This window comes from Podarcis muralis, chromosome 2, assembly GCF_964188315.1.
Source record: "Podarcis muralis chromosome 2, rPodMur119.hap1.1, whole genome shotgun sequence".
NCBI lineage: Eukaryota > Metazoa > Chordata > Lepidosauria > Squamata > Lacertidae > Podarcis > Podarcis muralis.
The window spans coordinates 20,339,278-20,361,470 of record NC_135656.1 but is presented as its reverse complement, the minus strand read 5'-3'; the positions used below and the strand labels follow the sequence as shown (position 1 = coordinate 20,361,470).

The 22,193-nt window shown below is 44.5% G+C and overlaps 1 protein-coding gene across 1 annotated transcript; it reads left to right on the top strand.

Moving 5' to 3' along the window:
* Window positions 1-309: 309 nt before the first annotated feature.
* UTP6 (UTP6 small subunit processome component) lies at window positions 310-20,634 on the top strand. Its single transcript, XM_028711478.2, has 19 exons — window positions 310-500; window positions 1,867-1,951; window positions 2,763-2,804; window positions 2,888-2,980; window positions 3,908-3,955; window positions 4,452-4,515; window positions 4,895-5,013; window positions 6,152-6,229; window positions 8,887-8,968; window positions 10,518-10,599; window positions 11,117-11,298; window positions 13,199-13,278; window positions 13,398-13,475; window positions 13,624-13,803; window positions 16,281-16,361; window positions 17,401-17,510; window positions 17,646-17,712; window positions 19,114-19,186; window positions 20,374-20,634. The coding sequence occupies exons 1-19, from the start codon at window positions 409-411 to the stop codon at window positions 20,529-20,531; spliced, it is 1,794 nt and encodes a 597-aa protein (XP_028567311.2). The 5' UTR covers window positions 310-408; the 3' UTR covers window positions 20,532-20,634.
* Window positions 20,635-22,193: the final 1,559 nt, after the last annotated feature.

The following is a 22,193-nucleotide window of genomic DNA, read 5'->3' as shown; positions in this document are numbered from 1 at the left end:
GATAGTAGGAATTTGCTGGGGGCGTTTCACAGAAATTGGTAAATTGTAATTAATGTATATTCCTTGAATTAATGAAGTGCATATTCCACATCTTAGCAACTCAGGTTGTCACCAGGCCCTCCTCCCACTTCAGGTCTGGACCAGGTTTTCATTTCACAGGAGCGGAGGAGGAAAGGCTGACAAAGCGGCCCTGATCTGCCCTGGCCGCTTTTCCCGGCCGGAGCCAGAAATGCTGCAGTTCCCCTGGGAGCCGCAGGGAGGCAGCGAACCCTGCGCGGAAGGGAAACGCGGCGACGCCCCGGCGGAAGCGGAAGTGGAGTCTCTCTCCGGGCGCGGGCATGTGTTGCTCGCTGCTGCTGTGCATCTAGATAGAGACCGGCTCCCGGAGGCTGGTCGCCTTTCCCGGTCATGGCGGAGAGGACCGAGCAGCGCATCGAGGACCGGATCCCCGAGCTAGAGGAGCTGGGGAGGGTCGGGCTGCTCACCGGCAAAGAGATCAGGTTGGGCGAGGCGGGATCTCCGCGATCCCCAGGGAGGGAACGACCCCATGGACTGTGGGTGGAAGCAGGATGGTGGGGAAAGGGAGCCTCGTTTGTCTGGGTCGGTTTTACGTATAAGCTAAAGAAGCTCTAGCTTAAGGTCACACTCTTTTGGGGTCCCCCCAAAATTTAAAGAAAAAACAAAACACCTGGATGTACACTTCCAAAATATAAGATAAAAAACAAATAAAATAAAACCTAAATACAGCAACAGTGTTCTGTGTTGTGTAGGTTCCTGTGATGTAAGTAATGGGCCCCCAACCATTTTGAGTTAGAGCTTAATAATTATTTCACTAGTAATGTACTTATTAATTGTATTTCACTATTAATATACTTATTAATTGTATTTGAGTTCAACAATTACTTTGATAAAATACATATTTTGATACGTGCAAATGGCTTTAGAAGAAGAAGAAGAGTTTGGATTTGATATCCCGCCTTTCACTCCCCTTCAGGAGTCTCAAAGCGGCTAACATTCTCCTTTCCCTTCCTCCCCCACAACAAACACTCTGTGAGGTGAGTGGGGCTGAGAGACTTCAAAGAAGTGTGACTGGCCCAAGGTCACCCAGCAGCTGCATGTGGAGGAGCGGAGACATGAACCCGGTTCCCCAGATTACGAGACTACCGCTCTTAACCACTACACCACACTGGCTCTACTGGCTTTAGATCCCTATTAGGTCCATAAATGACCATGTAGCATATATTCAACACAAAAAAGCGACAATTTGTTGTTGACAAAGGACAGCTGGACATATAAAGGGCCCCGTTACCTTCAGTAGCTTAGGGCCTCATCAAACCTAAATCTGGCCCTGGTCCTACTCCTTCAAGGGCAGTAGGGAACAGGCTGTTCTTGGCAGACCTGCAAGCAGCCAAGCCATACTATATTTTTTAAAAAAAATAAATATATAAGATTTTTATTAAATTTTTACAATTTCAGAGAAACATTTAATATACTTAAGATAACAGTGAATTCTCTTCTTCTCTTTCCACGGTTCATTTTACATATCTTATATCCCTGCATATTTTACAATGTACCATTCAGTATTCCATTATTGCATCCATCAAAACTTATTTACACTGTGGAATTTATCTTACTGCTGCCAGCGTTTTCAGCTGTACACAGTTACTTTCCATATATTCAGTAACATCTTTTTAGGATTTTATCAGCCCCCCACCCAACCCATTCTAGCAGCCAGGCACCTATCTAGAACCTGCAAGCCCCTCTCCAGACATGGACGATAAGGAGGAAATTGAGTTGTTAACACCACCTGTGTTTTTCTGTGGATCGGGAACCAAGGAAGGATGTTGCCTTTTTGTATTTCTGCAGGGCGGTTATTAAGAAGACCTTAGCCCTTGAATATAAAATACAACGGAGAGCACTCCATAAGGAGAATTTTATCAGTTACATTCAGGTAGGTTTCTTAAGAAGATTCATTTTCGGTATGCTTTCGTCTCTTGATATTTATCTCAGTTAACAAGCATTATATCTTGTGTTTCTTAAAAATGTGAACTGAAAACAATGCAATAAAGCATTGCTTAGTTGTCAAATGCACTGTCTGGTATATCTCTTGGTTCTAAATTTTGCTGCAGCAGATCTATACATTAATTACAATGCAGTTATTAGGATGTAGAGAGGGCCTTTTAAAAACGGAGGAAGCTGCCTTATATCACCAGACGAGTAGATAACTTATTGACCCTCCAGATGTTGCTGGACTACAGGTCCCATAATCCCTGACAATTGGCCATGCTGGTTGAGGTTGATGGGGTTTGGACTACCAACATCTGGAGGTTCGCAGGTTCCCCATCCCTGGTCTATGCACTGATTAGCAGCAGCTCTTAAGAATAGACAGAAGTCTTTCTGGACCCTACATAGAGAAATGAGTGTGTGTGTGAGAGAGGGAGGGAGGGAGGGAGGGAGGGAGGGAGGGAGAGAAAGTGGTAAATGTATGTTTTGGTTCCATCAAAATCCAAGAGGATTCAGCCTCTTGAGTTGAGAAACTCCAGAGAGTTTCTCCATGTTTAGTAGCTTGGATGAATGGGCACTGGATAATTCTTGATTTGTTCACCTCATTATTACAGGCTTTAATTGCAGTTGTTATTATATAATAGCATATAAAATCTATATAAAGCAATAAATGAATGGCATTTTCTGTGCTAGCCATTGCTCAGATTTTATCATGCTTGAAGTATTGTTGACCTTCTAAATGTTTTCTTCCCCTTCAGTATGAAATCAATCTATTGGAATTGATTAAGAAAAGAAGAGCGGTAAGTTGACATGTAACTGAAAACTTGAAGAGGTCTTTATGGAATTTACCAAGGATTGTAAAGTTGGTCATTGTTTTCCATAGCGCACTGGCTACTCGTTCAAGAAAGATGAGATTGAGTACTCCATTCTGCAGAGAATACATGGTGTCTTCAAACGGGCCACAACAAAATGGAGTGTAAGACTCTCTTATTCTATAGCACTTGGATGATTTTGTATAACCTCTTGTGTAACATGATGCTGACCTTATTTGTGCGTAATTCTAAAGCCAAACTGCAGCTAAGTATGAATGAGCAGGTGTCCTAGTGACATAGTTAGAAAACAGCAGCTATTTCACTCCTCTCCTGGTGCTGCTGCTGTTTTTCTTGGAGCTGTGACAGAGTTTGGCTTAGTGTTATGTGCAAACCTGGGCTCATGGGTTGTCTTGCTCCAAACAAACCAGGAGTGGTAAGCCAAGAACAAACCAGTTGCAATTTGTAGCTTTCTAGTTTCTAAAATAGGGACGCGGGTGGCGCTGTGGGTTAAACCACAGAGCCTAGGACCTGCCGATCAGAAGGTTGGCGGTTCGAATCCCCGCGACGGGGTGAGCTCCCGTCGCTTGGTCCCTGCTCCTGCCAACCTAGCAGTTCGAAAGCACGTCAAAGTGCAAGTAGATAAATAGGTACCGCTCCGGCGGGAAGGTAAACGGCGTTTCCGTGCGCTGCTCTGGTTCGCCAGAAGCAGCTTAGTCATGCTGGCCACATGACCCGGAAGCTGTACAGCAGCTCCCTCAGCCAATAAAGCGAGATGAGCGCCGCAACCCCAGAGTCGGCCACGACTGGACCTAATGGTCAGGGGCCCTTTACCTTTACCTTTTTAGTTTCTAAAATGCTTGTTTTAGAATACTGGTTCTTCCTCCTCCTGAAAGACAGGTCCATCACTGACTGCTAGTTGAGACACTTCTTCATTCCATAGTTTCTTTTCTCAATTGCTGGCAGTGGAAGCTTTGACTTTCCCATATCTTGCTCCTTACGCCATTGTTGTAAAAAGGATAACAGTTCTGGATTAATGGTACTTGTTGTGTTCTTAGCTTACCTGTACCCTCCTTTTTGTTTCACTTCCATAGGATGATCTTCAGCTGTGGTTGTCTCATGTGGCCTTTTGCAAGAAATGGGTGAGTATTGGAGTGTAATTTCCTCATTTCAGCTGTGAGCTTATAAAGCAGTTGAACCTCCTTTCAAGGGAGCCACGGGATGTGGTCTTTGCATGGTGATAATTTGGTAGAATCTTGTTGAAATGAACGGACTTGTTGGAATGACTGGACTTGCTTTTGATATTTTTACCTGCCAGTACTATCAGAGGACTGTGAGTTAGTCTCTGTCTCTTATATATGAGTATGCATGACAGAGTTTACAACAGCCGGAGTTTGTGATAAATAAATAAATAGTAAATAAATATTCACAGTCTTGCTGCTGTTTGAGTTTTGTTGTTTTGTTAAGGGGAATGCAGGTACTAAAAACTAAGTTGCTTGCTGTGCAGATCCAGATATATTTCACTGTAAGATGGCAAACCAAACAGTATCAAAGTCCTCTGTAATGAAGGTGAATCTGTTTCACTTGAAAAGGTACACAATATAAGAGAGTGATATGATGCTTTCTGTTTCCTAATAGAACAGGAGAATACAGCTGGGCAAGGTGTTTTCAGCCATGTTAGCCCTTCATCCCAACAAACCAGGTACAGTACTTACTCTTGTAAATGAAGTGAGTAGGGTAGGCAGTCTTGGAGTGATGGATGGGATATCTTGGCAGTGGCATAATTCGCTTGCCTGATCTGGCTCATTTAAGCTGATGGAACAGGTTATGTTGGTATACCAGAGCAACCTTCCCCAATGTTGTGTCCTCCAGATCCCATCAGCTTCAGCCAGTGTGGCCAATGCCCAGGGATGATGAGAGTTGTAGTCTAGCAGTATCTGGAAGGTATCAGGTTGGGGAAGGCGAGGCTAGCAGAACAAGGCATAAGAACCATTACTCGGAATGACTTCTTGGTTGTCAGCTGGTTTTGCAGTGGCTGTCTTAAACAGGACCATGCACCTCTCTCTCACTCTCTGTTGTAGCTCTCTGGATCATGGCTGCAAAATGGGAAATGGAGGACCGTCTCTCATCCGAAAGTGCCCGGCAGTTGTTCCTTCGTGCCTTGCGTTTCCATCCAGAATGTCCCAAACTGTATCAAGAGGTAATATGTGATTCTGATGCTTCCCCACCTCCGCCGCTGCAAATGTTTAACTAGTTCGTTTCAGCTAAGATCTGCTTGTTCATTGACTGTTGGTTTGTTGAACTGAAGAACAGAACGCCATTCTGGTTTTCCAGCCTCACTGGCAAATTATTATTTTTTTTAGTTGTAGTAGTTGTATACCGCCCTTCCTCCGAAGATCACAGGGCCGTTCACAACAGAAAAATACAAAACGAAAACACAAAATGTGTAATAAAACGAAAGCAAAACAAACCAATAACCCCCTCCCACAGACGCATTTAAAAAGCCATATAATGCTAATCAGTCAAAGGCCTGGTTGAAGAGAAATGGTTTTGTTTAGTGCCTAAGGAGATGTAATGAATGGGCCAGGTGAGTCTGGCTGGACATACTGTTGCTTTTTTATATATGTATAACTTTTGAGCTAATAGTATGATGCCCTTCTTTCATTCTCAAAGCTATAGTTAAATACGGTAGGCATTGAGTCTGAGTGTGTCTGCCAGGAAAAACTTCAGATGTACCGGTAATTGTCTTTACCACGGGTGGGAAAGTAAGATATGCAGTAGTTCTTGTGAAGTCCTTCGTGTTTTATCTTTGCAGCCTGAAAGTATGCAGTTTAGTATTGCTTTTGTTGTTAAAATCATCAAAAGTCCAAGGGAGCTTTAAAATTTCTCTCTAAAATTTTAACATGCCAACTTGATCTCCACTGTCGTCATTATTTTTATGTGTCAATAGTAGCCTCTGTTGTTGTGAAACAGCCATGTTTATCCTGGTCCATCCACAATCACGGCGTCAGTTTCTGGTGAAGCGCTTAACCGGGCAAAGTCTTCAACAGTTTCAAGAACAGTAGTGAGGGAAAAGTCAAAAGAACAACGAATGCAAAGTTTATTAAGAAGACTGCTAATTTTTTTTTTTTTGGTAGTAATAATGCTGGGAGTCCCTGAACCATGGTTAATTGGGAGCACGCCACAAAATGGCTGATTTCCTATTCCTGATTTTACTCCAGTTACGTTTTACATCAGCACCACTATTAACCACAGTAGTAACAAGGAATCCTTCTCCACTGGCATTTGAAGCCCTTGCCACCTCATTTCCCCCTCTTTGCCTTTCTTTGTTTCTGTAGTATTTCAGGATGGAGCTCATGAATGCCGAAAAGCAAAGGAAAGAGAAGAAAGAATTTGAGCAAGCAAAGATGGACCTGGTAAGAAATGAGATGTTGTTTGTCACGGAAAATTTCTGCCTGTGCCAGAAACAATTCCCCTTGGGTCTGGGGTGGGGAAACTCTAGACCTGTCTGTTGAGCTCTTGGGATTTTTTTCCAGGCTACATCTCCTGTCCCCAGGCCACGCTCCTCTTCAGCCTGTCTCTCCACCCTTCCCAAGTGCTTTTGCTTGGCTGAAATAAGTCCTTGAACTGTGAAGATGCCTCTTTCCGCCCTGGGTGGAGATGGGTGTGTGTTTGTGGAAACCTGTGAGCGTTGTGTGACTGGCACTGACGGATTTACGTATAAGTTAAACAAGCTATAGCTTAGAGCCCCATTCTCTTGCCTAATAATAATAATAAAAATAATTAATATATTATTTATACCCTGCCCATCTGGCTGGGTTTCCCCAGCCACTCTGGGTGGCTTCCAATAAAACACTAAAATACAATAACCTATTAAACATTAAAAGCTTCCCTAAACAGGGCTGCCTTCAGATGTCTTCTAAAAGTTTGGTAGTTCTTTTTCTCTTTGACATCTGGTGGGAGGGCGTTCCACAGGGCGGGTGCCACTACCGAGGAGGCCCTCTGCCTGGTTCCCTGTAACTTGGCTTCTTGCAGTGAGGGAACTGGCAGAAGGCCCTCAGCGCTGGACCTCAGTGTCTGGGCAGAATGATGGAGGTGGAGACGCTCCTTCAGGTATACTGGACCGAGGCCTTTTAGGGCTTTAAAGGTCAGGACCAATTGTGCTCGGAAACGTGCTAGGAGCCAGTGTAGTTCTTTCAAGGCCGGTGTTATATGGTCTCGGCGGCCGGTCCCAGTCACCAGTCTGGCTGCCGCATTCTGGATTAGTTGTAGTTTCCGGGTCACCTTCAAAGGTAGCCCCACATTGCAGTAGTCCAAGCGAGAGATAACTAGAGCATGCACCACTCTGGCGAGACAGTCCGCGGGCAGGTAGGGTCTCAGCCTGCGTACCAGATGGAGCTGATAAACAGCTGCCCTGGACACAGAATTGACCTGCACCTCCATGGACAGCTGCTGGTCCAAAATGACTCCCAGGCTGCGCACCTGGCCCTTCAGGGGCACAGTTACCCCATTCAGGACCTGGGAGTCCTCCACACCCGCCTGTCTCCTGTCCCCCCAAAACAGTACTTCTGTACCCCCCCAATATACTTCTTCTTAATTGTATTTCACTATTAATATACTTCTTCTTAATTGTATTTCAGTTCAACAATTACTTTGATAAAATACATATTTTGTTACGTGCAAATGGCTTTAGATACCCATTAGGTCCATAAATTACCATATAGCATATATTCAACACAAAAAACAGCGACAGTTTGTTGTTGACAAAGGACAGCTGGACATATAAAGGGCCCCATTACCTTCAGTAGCTTAGGGCCTCATCAAACCTAAATCTGGCCCTGGCGACTGGGATGCACTTAACTTTGTACGGTAAAGTTTCACAACAGTTGCTGTACTCACTTTTCGCCTGCTTCTGGCCCCCTTCCCATCACTGGTGTGCATCCCCCAAAATGTGGCCCAGGAGGGAACGGGGACCCTTAATCTGGAAAATGTTTTCCCACCTCTGACTTAGACAGTTAAGTTGTATCATTTGAAGTGTTTGCGATACAATAAATTATGACACGCTTATACAGTACAGTCATACCTCGGGGTAACAGACGTTACGGACTGCCGAAACCCGGAAGTACCGGAACGGGTTACTTCTAGGTTTCGGTGGTTGCGCACGCGCAGACGCAGTAAATCATGCTATGCGCAGAAGCGCCAAATCGCAACCCATGTGTGCACAGCTGCGGGTTGCGAACACTGCGGCTTGTGAACGTGCATCCCTCACAGATCACGTTCGCAACCCAAGAGTCCACTGTACTTTCCTGTGCTACGTGTCCATTTGAGACATCTGAAGCAAAAACAGCTATTCCTTAATTGGTCTTGTGCTTGTCCTTTAAGTGCAGCACAGAGTCTGCATGACTCGAAGATCATCGCTGGCGCAGCTTTCTCCCATGGAGCAATGTTTCTGCGCTCCTGTAATAGTGGCGAGTCATCAACTTGGGACATGTGCTGTGGAACAGTTCTAGTAACTTGTACAGCTGTTAACAAACACAAAGCGAACACCGGATTGTGTTTTGTTGAGTGACCGCACTCTTTCAGAGACCACACACCTCTTGTGAAAGGTTCTTTGCCAAGTTCCTTTTTAATTTATGTATTCTGTTGAACATGTAGCCCACCCCATCCAAATGGCTTGGGGTGGGTAGGAAAAAGCTAAATTATTCCATCTTGCCCTTTCCTGACCCTGCCCACCAAAGTGTATTGTGTTGCTTCTGGAAGACGTTGACAAGCTGCAAGTTTCTTGTGACCTGCTGTGGCTTTCCTCCTCCCCTACCCTCATTGCTTATGGAAAATATATGCCAGCAAAGCTAACCAGAGGCTACACTATTGTTGCTTTTTCAGTATTGGGGAATGTCCACCTATCAATATATGTGGAGCATTTCTCTGACAGTGCAGTACAGTGGCCCATATGTGCAGTGGGGCCCCAGTTGCAACTCTGTGGAGGAAAAAGTGTTGGCCGTGTGCCATGAATTGTTTTTTTATCTGAAAAGGGTCTAGGACATGAAAGCTTGACTTTTGCCTGCAATTTTAGGGTGAATTCAGCTATTCTGAGGAAATACTCAATGGTGCAATGGCCCGAGTTGTCTACAGAAATGCTGTTCAAAAAATCAAAGGTAACTCCATGTTGTGTTTCTCGTGTGTGTGTGTGTGTGTTTTAAGTAGCAACCTGCCTTAGGTAAAGGGACCTCTGACCATTAGGTCCAGTCGTTACCGACTCTGGGGTTGCGGCACTCATCTCGCTTTATTGGCCAAGGGAGCCAGCGTACAGCTTCCAGTTCATGTGGCCAGCATGACTAAGCCACTTCTGGTGAACCAGAGCAGCGCACGGAATAGCCGTTTACCTTCCCGCCGGAACGGTACCTATTTATCTACTTGCACTTGGACGTGCTTTCGAACTGCTAGGTGGGCAGGAGCAGGGACTGAGCAACGGGAGCTCACTTCGTCGCGGGGATTCGAACCACTGACCTTCTGATCGGCAAGTCCTAGCCTCAGTGGTTTAACCCACAGCGCCACCTGCGTCCCAGCAACCTGCCTTAGGTTTTTAAAAATAAATATAGGCCACTGGTGACTGAAGTTTGGTTGGCTGGGGTTGAATATTGTGGCACCCATTCTAACAGAATGGCTTTGGGATGGATACAACCCTGAAGGTGTTACTGACAAAGGGGTACTTTCACAGACAGTTAAAAGACCTCTCTGCTCACCCTAGCTTTCCACAACTGTGGATAACCAAGTTCTGGTTTGGTTCTGGCTGCGGAGGTTGCTGAAAATTAAATCGACTATATGGACGTTTTCACTGTTGTTTATTGTTTCGAATGGTTTTATGAATAATGGGACTGATTTAAAATTCAAAAGTGGCACCTAGGTTTTTAAGAAATATATTTACTAGTATAATAATAATAATATTTTTTTTTATTTATATCCCGCCCTCCCCAGCCAAAGCTGTGCTCAGAGCGGCTAACAACAGTAAAACGATAAAACATTCTAAAATCATTTCATTCTAAAATTAATTCCAATCAAATTAATGGCAACCATTGGGCCAGAGCTCCGCGAAGATTGCCGAAGGAGGGAGTCAGGCTGTGTACCCTGGCCAAAGGCCTGGTGGAACAGCTTTGTCTTGCAGGCCCTGCGGAAAGATGTTAAGTATGTAGGATGAGTTATTCAGCTTTCTTGTAGCATCTGGATTTGGCTGCTCTCAGGATGCCAGTGTTGATGGGCCACTTGTCTCTGACCCGGTATTACCTGCATAGAATTGTAAGAGTTGAAAGTGACTCTGAGGGTCATCTAGTCAAACCCCCTGCAATGCAGGAATCTTTTGCCCAGTGTTGGGCTCGAACCCATGACCCTGAGGTTAAGAGCCTCATGATCTACAGACTGATCTGTCCCAGCTGCTGTACTGAGCATTCATGAATTGTGTAGGCAAGTTCACATACAAGTCAATCCAAGCCTTGCGGCAAAATTTGACACTCCACATTAAAGAGATGAGTTTCAAGCAAAGTTTGGAGAGTTCTTATGGTTTTATTCATTTTTTAAATTAATCCTCTTGTTTTAGAGGACATATACTTTATTTGTTAAATATTTTCTGGCTTAAGAGAGACTGTTTATGAGGTTCTGGACCCCCCCCCCCCCAATTACTGTCTGTCTGTCTGTCTGACTCCATTCTAGGTGCAGAGTTTCTTCTGTCACTGCTGTCAATTGCAAAACTTTTTGATTTTACACAAGACCTTCAAAAGGAAATTCTGGAAAAGTAAGTCTGGGGTAGTTGTGGAGAACTAGAGCACGATTAGTGTGGTCCATTCAGGTGGTCTGCAGCGTGTCTGTAAAAATACAATTTTTAAAAACATATATCATACAACATATATCGCATCGCATTGCAATTGCTACAACAGGCAGAAAAATAATTAAGTGGTCTGCAAAGACCTTCAGCAATTTTCGAGTGGTCTGTGGGAAAGAAAAGTTTGGAAGCCACTGTGCTAGAAGTATTATTTTGTTTAACATGGAAAGCATTCAGCTGTGATGCTCTCACTTTCAGTCTACCACCTCATCCCCATTCTGTTCTTCAGCGTGTGTAGACCAGACTATGACTTGGCAGACTCCGGCATGTCTGACGTGGCTTCACCTGAATTGGTGCCGAGAGTATCTCAGGATAAATAAAATGTCACACTTGTGATATAGCCGCCTGCTTGGAGAGCAAAGCACTCTTAATGCTCCCTTCTAAGAAGAGGGTAGTGCATGGAGCAATAGCATGATAGTTTTCCTCTTAGCCTGCAGGCAGAATACGCCAACGATCCTCTTATGTGGGACTACATAGCACGGCAGGAGCTGGAGAAGGACTCATTGCCCACCTCAGAACATCGGTCCAAACAGTCAAAAGCACAGGAAGCAGCCCTAAAAGAAGAACGGTGTTGCATGGTGTTTGATGAAGCAGTCGCCTCCCTTCCCACAGGTTAGAACTTGTGCCTCTAATATATATCAGCATTTATAAAGTATAAAATCTCTAAAACATAAACGATACTTCCAGTTCTTGCGGTAGAGCTTTGAAGATGTATGTAGTCATGATTCCCTATTTAATTACGAAGTGATGGACTTGAGCTCAACATGTGTGTGGTTATTTTTTAATTTTTAACTGTTCAGATTTCTCCCGAAAGGGGTATATTTGAATGAAAATGGGAAGGCAATACTTTTGTTTTTGCCAGTGATGTCATGCAGATGCTGCGAAGAATTTGCATGCGCGATGAGCCTCCTTCCCACGCTTAAACACCCATCTGGAAATGCAAGAGAGGCAGAAAGGTTTCCTAGTGCTTGTCCATTTGTCCTTCTCATCCACATGCAATTGTTAATCAGGTTTCACGATGTGGGTGGCGCTGTGGTCTCAACCACTGAGCCTCTTGGGCTTGGCTGATCAGAAGGTTGGCAGTTCAAATCCCCGCCACCGGGTCATCTCCTGTTGCTCTGTCCCAGGTCTTGCCAACCAAGCAGTTTGAAAGCACACCAGTGCAAGTAGATAAATAGGTACTGCAGCGGTGGGAAGGTAAATGGCGTTTCCGTTCATTCTGGTTTGCGTCACGGTGCCCCATTGTGCCAGAAGCAGTTTAGTCATGCTGGCCACATGACCTGGAAAGCTGTCTGCAGACAAACGCCAGCTCCCACAGCCTGAAAAGCGAGATGAGTGCCGCAACCACATAGTCACCTTTGACTGGACTTAACCATCCAGGGGTCCTTTACCTTTACCTTTACATGATAACAATGGTGATTTATGTCCTCCAAAAATAGTAATTAAGCTATAGGCTTTAAGGTGAACTGGAGGCTTGTTGGCCTAGTTCTAACAGCAGATGAGGTGATAAAGCCATGTCTGGATTTGACCACCTCAAGACTGCAGGTAGAGACTCACATGACTGAATGTTCCCCAATTCAGCACCTTCCTGGGCCTCAAATAAAATGCCTCCACATAGAAATTTAGATTTCAAAGAGCAAGCTTCCAGGCTAAGCTTTTATAGGACATATTCCATGCTTGGGAGTGTACTGCTGCTCACGAGAGAGTGATTTTTCCTCAGAACCTTTGCCTGCAGCCTGAAGTGGTATGGTCCAAAACCGAATTTGAGAAGGCGGCCAGAGTGTCAGTGGTGGGAGGGAGCAGGGCCCTCCGGTACCTTCATGTAGCACAAGGGTTTGCGGGCCTTACGCCACTAACCGCTTCACCTCAGGGACTTAACGCACATTGTGCAATTTGCATGGAGGAGGGAACAGCTGAGTGAACCCGGCTAGGCTGGTTAGCAAGGGTTTATTTCATGCACAACCTTCCCAGAGGCCTCCCATGAAATGCCTCAGAAATCATATTCAAAGGGCAGTATCGCCCACTTACGGTTGTGTTGCTTTGGTGACGGAAAAGAACCGTGAGGTGGGCAGAATATGTGTGTCTTCTTTCTGGTGTCCTGCAATCCTCTTTTCACTCATGATGTGCTCCAAGAGAGTCAGATTTTGTACGTTTTCATCCCCAGCTGACTCAGAGAAGTAGGAGAAAGCACCAGAGCTGCCTTGAGGTTTATACGGTGTCTGTACCGTGTGGATTTTAGCTGTGTTTTATCTACGATTTTATTTGTACACTGCTCGGTGAGCTCTTTGATCAAGTGGCTTATAAAATTTCTAAATAAAGATACTGAAGGAGGAAAGAAACTTGTAGTGAATCTTGTGAATAGGTGGTACCCCCCTTTAATTGTTGGTTTGATAGCTTTTGCTTAGGAGTTGAATTTTTCTTTAGCGGGTCTTGGAAAAGCAGTGTTGTGGTTGTTTTCGTTCAGAAGGAGTAACTGCCGTTTTTATTTAATAAAACATTTTCAACCCTCCAGAGGCCATGTGGGAACGTTACGTCGCTTTTTGCTTGGAAAGATATAACCGGAAGACGAACAGTGAAGAGTTAAAGCAGAAGGTAAATGCTTTAAGTATTCCTGCAGACAATTTCAGAAGTTTACTTTTGTTTTCGTGGAGGCTAGTCTGCATGGCAGTGAAGCTCATTCTTTTTTCCTTATCTCTCCTTGTTTTTTTTAGAGGTTGGAAAGGATATCAAGTGTTTGCAGCCGGGCTCATGAATTACAGTTGCTGCCAGCTTCTCTCTATCAGCAATGGGTAAGGATGTATATAACTCTTGCTGGGTTTTTAAAACATATATATAAAAAAGCACCACATTGCATGAAACGAGAAGACTTGACTTTGGGTCTTGGGACACATTTCTCAATAAAGGCTTCCGTTTTATCTTTGATTTGCATCTCGTCAGCTCCAGCTCTTACTGGGGCTCGACCTCCGAGAAAAGGCTGAAGAGGTGGCAGCAGCGGCAACGAGACGATTCAGCCACTTGGTAGAAATGTGGGAGATGAGGCTGAAGTTGCTACTCCAGCTGAACACGGATGGTGTAGGCCCTTGTTTCCAGGAAGCATTTAGGGCAGTTAAAGCAAAGGTAAGCGACAAGCCCCTGGAATGAAAGCATCGCTGTTTGCAAGCCTCATGGTGGAGGGGCAGTGTAGCGATCACACACAGGGCCCCCGGACGTTTGACGGTCTATTGACCCCGTGCCGCCACTGCGATTGCTTTTTCCGCTGCCACCACCCCGTATCTGACGGGGACACACGGAGTCCAGTCAGTTGTTAACATAAGCAAATAATCAAGTTTATTTTTAAATGCAGGAACAAGCTTATGGTTTCGGTTAGTTTTCCTTGACAGTTTCTTAATCTTAGTTCCTAACAACTCCAAACTGATTATTCCAACTATCTGACTCCACCTAACAATTCCTCTCACTCTCTCACAATACAACTCTACCAACCCACACCTAAACCTCCCTCTTCCTTCTTCAACTCCCAAACCTCAACTGACTTTCAAAACCTCCCACTCTAACTTTTATTCCCCCCTTGCATTCTCACTGGCCAATCACATCACACCCATTTTAACCCTTTCCTTATGACCCATCCTAGGAGGCAAACGCCACAGGCAGCTTCCTTGAAATACCCCCCTCCCCAATTTGCCACCTCACTTGCATTTGGGGGGGGGGGCATGTGTTCTGATCTTGGGTGGGTGGGTGGGAAATGTTCCCCTCATCTTGGGGACAGATGGTGTTCAGGGATATTTACTGTGATGACAGGGGCAACAGCTCTTCTCATTTGTTCCTTCCATTTAGTGATGAAATTTATTATGGTCAGAGACCAGCTTGAGAAACACAAATGGAACTACCATCCCAATAGCAAAACAAGCATTTAAAACAATATACAACAATGGATTTTATGTTTAAAAGTGTGATAGGCATATAAACACATAAAAACTTTAAAATAGACTACCTTAGAGAAATGACCCAAAGTTGCCCGTGGGAATTTTCTTAACAAACTAGATTGTATTGGGGGATGGTCTGTGCCTACAGATCTGTGCGCAGAATCTGGTGACAATCCAGGTCATCTTGTGGTCTTTGCCTAACAGGAGAAGATCGAATTTTTGCTTTACTGGGAGGTCAACAAGCCTCACCAGCAGGGGGGTCAATGGTTTCTCTACATGCCTCATCATAAAAGGGACATCTAAAAAATAGGTGTTCAGGGCTTCCTATATCCCCCAATGGACAGGTACAAATTTTCTGGACCTTCCATTTAGTGTTTTTCCTCCAGAATGCCTTTGGAATGATGCTAGACTATGGGTTTCCCCAGCCATGGTGGGAGGGTGTCTTGTGTGCATGCGTTTGTGCTTAGAGTACTGCAATGCACTCTCTGGGGGGGGGGGGCTACCTTTGAAGGTGACTTGGAAACTAAAACTAATCTAGAATGCCACTGCCAGACTGGTGACTGGGAGTGGCCGCCAAGACCACATTGGCTCCCAGTACGTTTCCAAGCACAATTCAAAGTGTTGGCAGAGGGCCTTCTCGGTGGTGGCGCCCTCCCATCAGATGTCAAGGAAGTCAACAACTATCTGGCTTCTAGAAGACATCTGAAGGCAGTCCTGTGTGTTTTTAATGTTTGATGTGTTTTAATTTGTTGGAAGCCACCCACATAGGCAGAATAATAATAATAACAATAACAACAACAACAACAACAACAACAACAACAACAACAACAACAACAACAACAATAATAATTATCTGTATAAGTTGCACTCCACAGGGGTGGGCAGCAGCTGCAACTTGGGGAAAGGCACATGGCTATGGGGACACCCCAGAGTTACTAAGATGGTGTGCCACACACCTCTTGCTTGTAGTGCTTAAGTTAAGAGCTAAGTTAAGGTAAAGGTAAAGGTACCCCTGCCCGTACGGGCCAGTCTTGACAGACTCTGGGGTTGTGCGCCCATCTCACTCAAGAGGCCGGGGGCCAGCGCTGTCCGGAGACACTTCCGGGTCACGTGGCCAGCGTGACATCGCTGCTCTGGCGAGCCAGAGCCGCACACGGAAACACCGTTTACCTTCCCACTAGTATGCGGTCCCTATTTATCTACTTGCACCTGGGAGTGCTTTCGAACTGCTAGGTTGGCAGGCGCTGGGACCGAACAACGGGAGCGCACCCCGCCGCGGGGATTCGAACCGCCGACCTTTCGATCGGCAAGCCCTAGGCGCTGAGGCTTTTACCCACAGCGCCACCCGCGTCCCTAGTAGAACAAAGGTATTAGAACAAAGGTATCACCCATTATTGTCCCCTTACAAGCTTTTGATACTATCCTCTGCATCCAGGGATTCCAGCTGCTTGATATGCCTAGACCCCTCCAATAGGAAGATAAGTGCATTAATTCTGCTGCCATCCTAATCTCCTAGCCCACGCTGGGCTTTCTGTGGCTTTAAAAAATATGTTTCATAGCTGTCACATAGCCTCAAATGCTGGGTCTGGCTCCTATGTGTGTGCCTCGCATCCAACGTCTCATGCCCAGTATTTCCATGGCCTAAAATTAATTTTTCTCTCCTCCTACCACTAGGACAGCTTGCCGTTATGGATTCTATGTACAGAATGGAGCGAGAATGTCAATAGCACTCCTGAAACGGAAGCACTCTATCAGGTATTACATATCCTATTTGAAAACGACAGCTCAGCATGGGTAGAACTATTCGGGAATAGTTTTACTAGCAACACTATCATGTTAGCATTCATTTTAGAACCAGCACTGTGCTTGGTAATCTGCTGGTCAAAGAAATTATGTGATCCCAAGACAGAGCCTTGTAGAGTACAGGAGCCAGACTAAGTTGGGCTCAAGGGCTTTGGCGAGGGAAGACAGTGTCCGATCTGGCTGCCATACTTGGGGAAAGCCTTTGCTGAAGATGTGAGTTTCTCTGACAATAGAGAAGTGGAAGCAAAGCAGGGGGGGGGTGCAAGAAAGGGGGAGAAGGAGGGGAATGACTGGAGACAGTAATACTCAAAGGGGGGGCACACCCATTGAAAGCACCCCAAATATAAATGTGTGTATGAATGCATTTAGACACAATCCCCGTTTCTAAATACAGTGGTACCTCGGTTTTTCGAACGTCTCCGTTGACGAATATTTCAGTTTTCGAACACTCCACGGAAGTCAAACATGCCACCTGGCTTCTGCTGAGTGCAAGATCCTGAGGCCAAGCTGTCAGCTGTTGAGTTTTCGGTTTTCGAACGTTTCGGAAGTCCGTTCGACTTCCAAAACATTCAGAAACCAAAGCGCAGCTTCTGATTGGCTGCAGGAAGCTCCTTCAGCCAGTCGGAAGCCCCGTCGGATGTTCGGCTTCCAAAAATAGTTCACAAACCAGAACAGTCACTTCAGTGTTTGCGGCATTCGGAAGCCAAAACGTTCGAGAACTAAGCTGATCGAAAACCAAGGTATGACTGTATATTGATTTGGAAAGGACAGTCTCAAAATTACAAGATGTACTCAGATTTGCTAAAGTTAGTTGAATCAGAATTATTCCATCTGTGTACACTAGTCCTGCTCTCTATTTGAATCCTTAGCTCTCTGGGTTGAAATATCCCACTTCAGATCAAAATATGCTGGTTCCTCATAGTCCATGACATGTGCTTAAGAGCTTCACAGGTGTTTTCTGAATGTGCTCACATTCTTTTTTAACTTGCAGAGATCTTTGCTTGCCACGCTGCCTGCTGACTCGGTAACCATGAAGGAAAAGTATATCGAATGGGCGTACAAGGCTGGTGGCTATAAGAAAGCAAAGAAAGTCTTTACCAGGTTAGAAGAACTTCTGAAACACACACACACACACACACACACACACACACACAGAAATACAATTATTTATTTCTTACGCTTTCTCTGATGGTTTTTTAAAAACTGAATCCCTCACACACCATCTTTATTTCCTAGTTTACATGAGAGCCGTCCGTTTTCCCTTGAGTTCTTCAAGAAGATGATTCAGATTGAAAAGGAGCAAGTAAGTAACGTAACTTAGGACAAACTTAGTTTTAGGATGTTCTGTATCATTAGAGGCATGTGCCACTGTGAATTTTCCAAAGGGAGCAGCGGTTAATATGCTGGAATATGTTGGGATTGGACTACTATAAGGTGCCTTTTTAGAAAACATCTGGAAACTCTTTTAAAGGATTTGACCTATATCAAGTGCATCGTTGCTATTCCGTTTCCTGACATGGCTCAAAATGTTGTGTTGTTTTCTGAAAGCCCAAAACAGCTAGAGATGTTGCTTTTTTATACTTTGTTTGTTTGTTTGGGGAAAAGGTCATAGCTCCACAGTGTCAGATTAAACGTTGTGGATGCCTAGTACATTTTTTATTTTACCAACCAACAATTTTAATAAACCAATTTTGATACATTGTCGTGGGGGCACTAAAAGGCGTATGGCCCCGAAAAGGCCCATAGATCAGTGCCTACTCTGCCTATTTGGTAGTCTAGCATAATAATAATAATAATAGTAATAATAATAGTAATAATAATAATAATAATAATAAAATTGTACCCCGCCCATCTGACTGGGTTGCCCCAGCCACTCTGGGCGGCTTCCAGCGTATATAATAAAGACATAGCAAAACATTGAACCTTTAAAAGCTTCCCTATACAGGGCTGCCTTCAGTGGTAGATCATCTGCTTTGCATGCATAAGGTCCCAGGTTCAAATCCTGGCAGCTTCAGGTAGGGCTGAGAGATAACCCTGCCCCAAACTTTGAAGAGCCACTGCCAGCCAGTTCTGAGCTGGATTGACTTGCGTTCTGTCTTAGAATAAAACAGCCTCCTCTGTGTGCTTTCTGAATGTTCTTAACTTTCACGTTAGTTGCTGCCCATGGTTGTATCTGGTTGGATAGGAATACAGTGGTACCTCAGGTTACATACGCTTCAGGTTACAGACTCCACTAACCCAGGTTAAGAACTTTGCTTCAGGATGAGAACAGAAATTGTGCTCTGGCGGCGCGGCGGCAACAACAGGAAGCCCCATTATCTAAAGTGGTGCTTCAGGTTAAGAACAGTTTCAGGTTAAGAACGGACCTCCAGAATGGATTAAGTACTTAACCCGAGGTACCACTGTATGTGTGTTTTAAGGATAGTTTTCAGGGAGCTCCAGGGGGTGTGGTGGGGTAGTGGAGAAGGAATAGGAGGGGAAGCATTCAAGGCTATGGGTTTGGCCATGTGAGAGGGGAAAGCTTCTTAATACTTTATTGCCCAAGCCTGTCACAGCTTCTGCTCTTATTCCTGTGCCCTTTTAATTTGTGGGCTGAAGGACTAAATAGCAATACACTGTGTTATGTACTTGGCAAGTATATTTAACAGCTGTAACCTTTGGCTCAGCATCCTTAGTTATCCCCCCCTTTTTTTCTACCTCCAAGGAATCCTGTAAAATGTCCAATATCCGAGAATATTATGAACGTGCCTTGAGAGAATTCGGTGCCACAGACCCCGGTAAGAAGTTTTATTTCTTCAAGTGTTGTGGGTATAACCAGAGATCTTCTCTTCCTTCCTTCTGCATTTTGGTTAGAGTAAATTTAAACACACGCACACAAAAAGCTGGATTTTATTGTGTGTCGTCTTGAGAACCTACTTAGGCCAGAATCATAATAAGCAGGCATAGGCAAACTCCAGCCCTCCAGATGTTTGGGACAACAATTCCCATCATCCCTGACCACTGGTCCTGTTAGCTAGGGATGATGGGAATTTTAGTCCCAAACATCTGGAGGGCCGGAGTTTGCCTATGCCTGGTAATAAGGATGAAGTCGGCAGCTAAATAAGGAGGCAGCCCAAATAGCAACGTCCCTCAGATGAAATCCCAACACCACCCCTAAAATCCCCAGAATATAGCATCTGGCTAATCTGGGGGCTGGCCATAAGGCTGTGGTAGCCAAAGCCATCCAATATACAGGAAAGGGATTTTTTTTTTATAAAGTTGTGCACAAGTTATTTTACTCTGGACTTGGCCCAAAGGTTGCTCATCATCAATGTCTGCATTGTTCAACATACAAAGATAAAGGGACCCCTGACCATTAGGTCTAGTTGTGACTGACTCTGGGGTTGCGGTGCTCATCTCGCTTTATTGGCCGAGGGAGCCGGCTTACAACTTCTGGGTCATGTGGCCAGCATGACTAAGCCGCTTCTGGCGAACCAGAGCAGTGCACGGAAACGCTGTTTACCTTCCCGCTGGAGCGGTACCTATTTATCTACTTGCACTGGTGTGCTTTCGAACTGCTAGGTTGGCAGGAGCAGGGACCGAGCAATGGGAGCTCACCCTGTCGCGGGGATTCGAACCGCGGACCTTCTGATCAGCAAGTCCTAGGCTCTGTGGTTTAACCTACAGCACCACCCACGTCCCTTGTTCAACATATACCGTAATGTAAATCGAAACCTACCACTTCTGCTGGAACCACTTTGTCATCTTTGATGCAAAGTACATAATCTTTAAAAAGGAGCTATTGTAAGTACTATAGCAACTGCTAAGTTTTTAGTCCCAGAGTTTTGCAAAAAAAAAACAAAACCCACTCCACACATATACCCCAGTGGTGGAACATACATAGGATCATGTGTTGCTAAGTTTTGGGCTCACGGGGGCATTTCCATTATCACAATATTAACTAGCCTTTTTTCTTCCTTTGAAGATATTTGGCTGGATTACATCAGAGAGGAACTGACTCAGTCGCAAGGCAAACCTGAGAACTGCGGCAGCATTCACTGGAGGGCGATGAAAGTGTTGCAGGGAGAACAAGTGGAAACTTTTATTTCAAAGTACACATTGCTGCAAACAGGACACCTGTGAGAAATGTAATCGTAGATGTGTCTTATCTTAAGAGCTAAACCTACTTTAAACGTTGTTTGTAAATTTGTAACCCAAAGGCAAATAAATATATATTTTTGGGGGCCTTCTCTCTTCATTGTTGGTTTTTTGATGGGTGGATCAAAGATTCTGACTGGCGTTCATACGGCGTACTCCAATGGAAAAAAAAGAACTATAAGAACATGAGAGTGGAGTTAGAGGAAACAGTTGGCACATTGTTGTGTGTGTTCTGTTGATCCATAAAACGGAAGACACAGAAAGAAAAGCTTACATTGCTATGAACCACCTTGAGATCTTTGGATGAAGAGTGCTATACAAACAAACAAATACATTTATTGCATTGTCCAGTAGCACCTTAGAGACCAACTAAGTTTGTTCTGGGTATAAGCTTTCGTGTGCATGCACATGAAAGCTTATACCCAGAACAAACTTAGTTGGTCTCTAAAGTGCTACTGGACAATTTTTTAATTTATTTTGACTGCGTCAGACCAACATGGCTACCTACCTAAATTTATTGCAGTAACCACTTTGTCCCTGGCTCTTCCAGCTGTTTATTGTTACACAATTGATTAATTTGTTATACCCGTATTAAACTAGCTCATTTGGACTCTCAGAGTTGTTACAAAAGACATCACTAGTTCAAAGTAATAGCCTGAACTAGGGTTTCCACTGCTTAAGAGAAATCCCCCCCCCATCCCATAACACTGTTTTGTGGTTTTACTGTGTGTTTTTTTTGTAAAATCTATTTGCTTTGTCACATTTTTCAAATCCACCTTGTGACATACACTTAAAAGTGGTCTACAAGTACAATAATAAAGAGTATTTAAATAAATAGGATTTCTAACTCTTGGACATTAACTAGTTAGCAGTGCATATAGAGCCAGTAGCATTAGCTATCCAAAGTATCATTAACAATCTAATATCCAATCACTCTGTCAGATTTTTTTGGAATGCGTTGATATTGTACTCAAATTGCAAGGAACTTAAGACTGACTGGTCAGTTTGGTCTCATGAAGTTTTTAAATTTAAAATGTGCCAACAGATTGTATCTAAAGATGTCCTGCAAGCAGAAAGCCTCTTCAGTTCAGACTTCTGTCTTAGCAAGTACAGCATTGCACTAAAAAGCAATGTGAAATCCAAGTACAGTCATATCTCGGGCTGAAGTAGCTTTGGGTTGAGCGTTTTTGGGTTGCACTCTGCGGCGGCCCGGAAGTAACACAACGTGTTGCGCCACATGCGTAGACGCGGGTTGCATTCGCTTCAGGATGCGAACGGGGCTGTGGAACGGATCCCATTTGCATCCAGAGATACCACTGTACATCCATTTGCACAAAATCCTTTGCTGTTTTTCCTCCCGTCTGGATTTATTTTGTTTTGATTATTTTATAAACACCTTGTCTAGGGCAGATCAAGCCCAAATAAATAGCTGGGTCATGTGCAGTTGCACACTGCAAAACGATACCCCAGTGGCTGGAAGACAAATGCTAGAAAGCAACGTTGGCTTGCCCAAGGCTTGAGTTCTCAGAGACTGTGCTTGCAAACATATTTTAAGGGGGAAAGTGCACTCCAGCTATTGCTTTCCACTAACAGACATGCAGTTGCAGGCATATTGGCTGCACTTCCACATTCTTCCAAGTCCTAGCA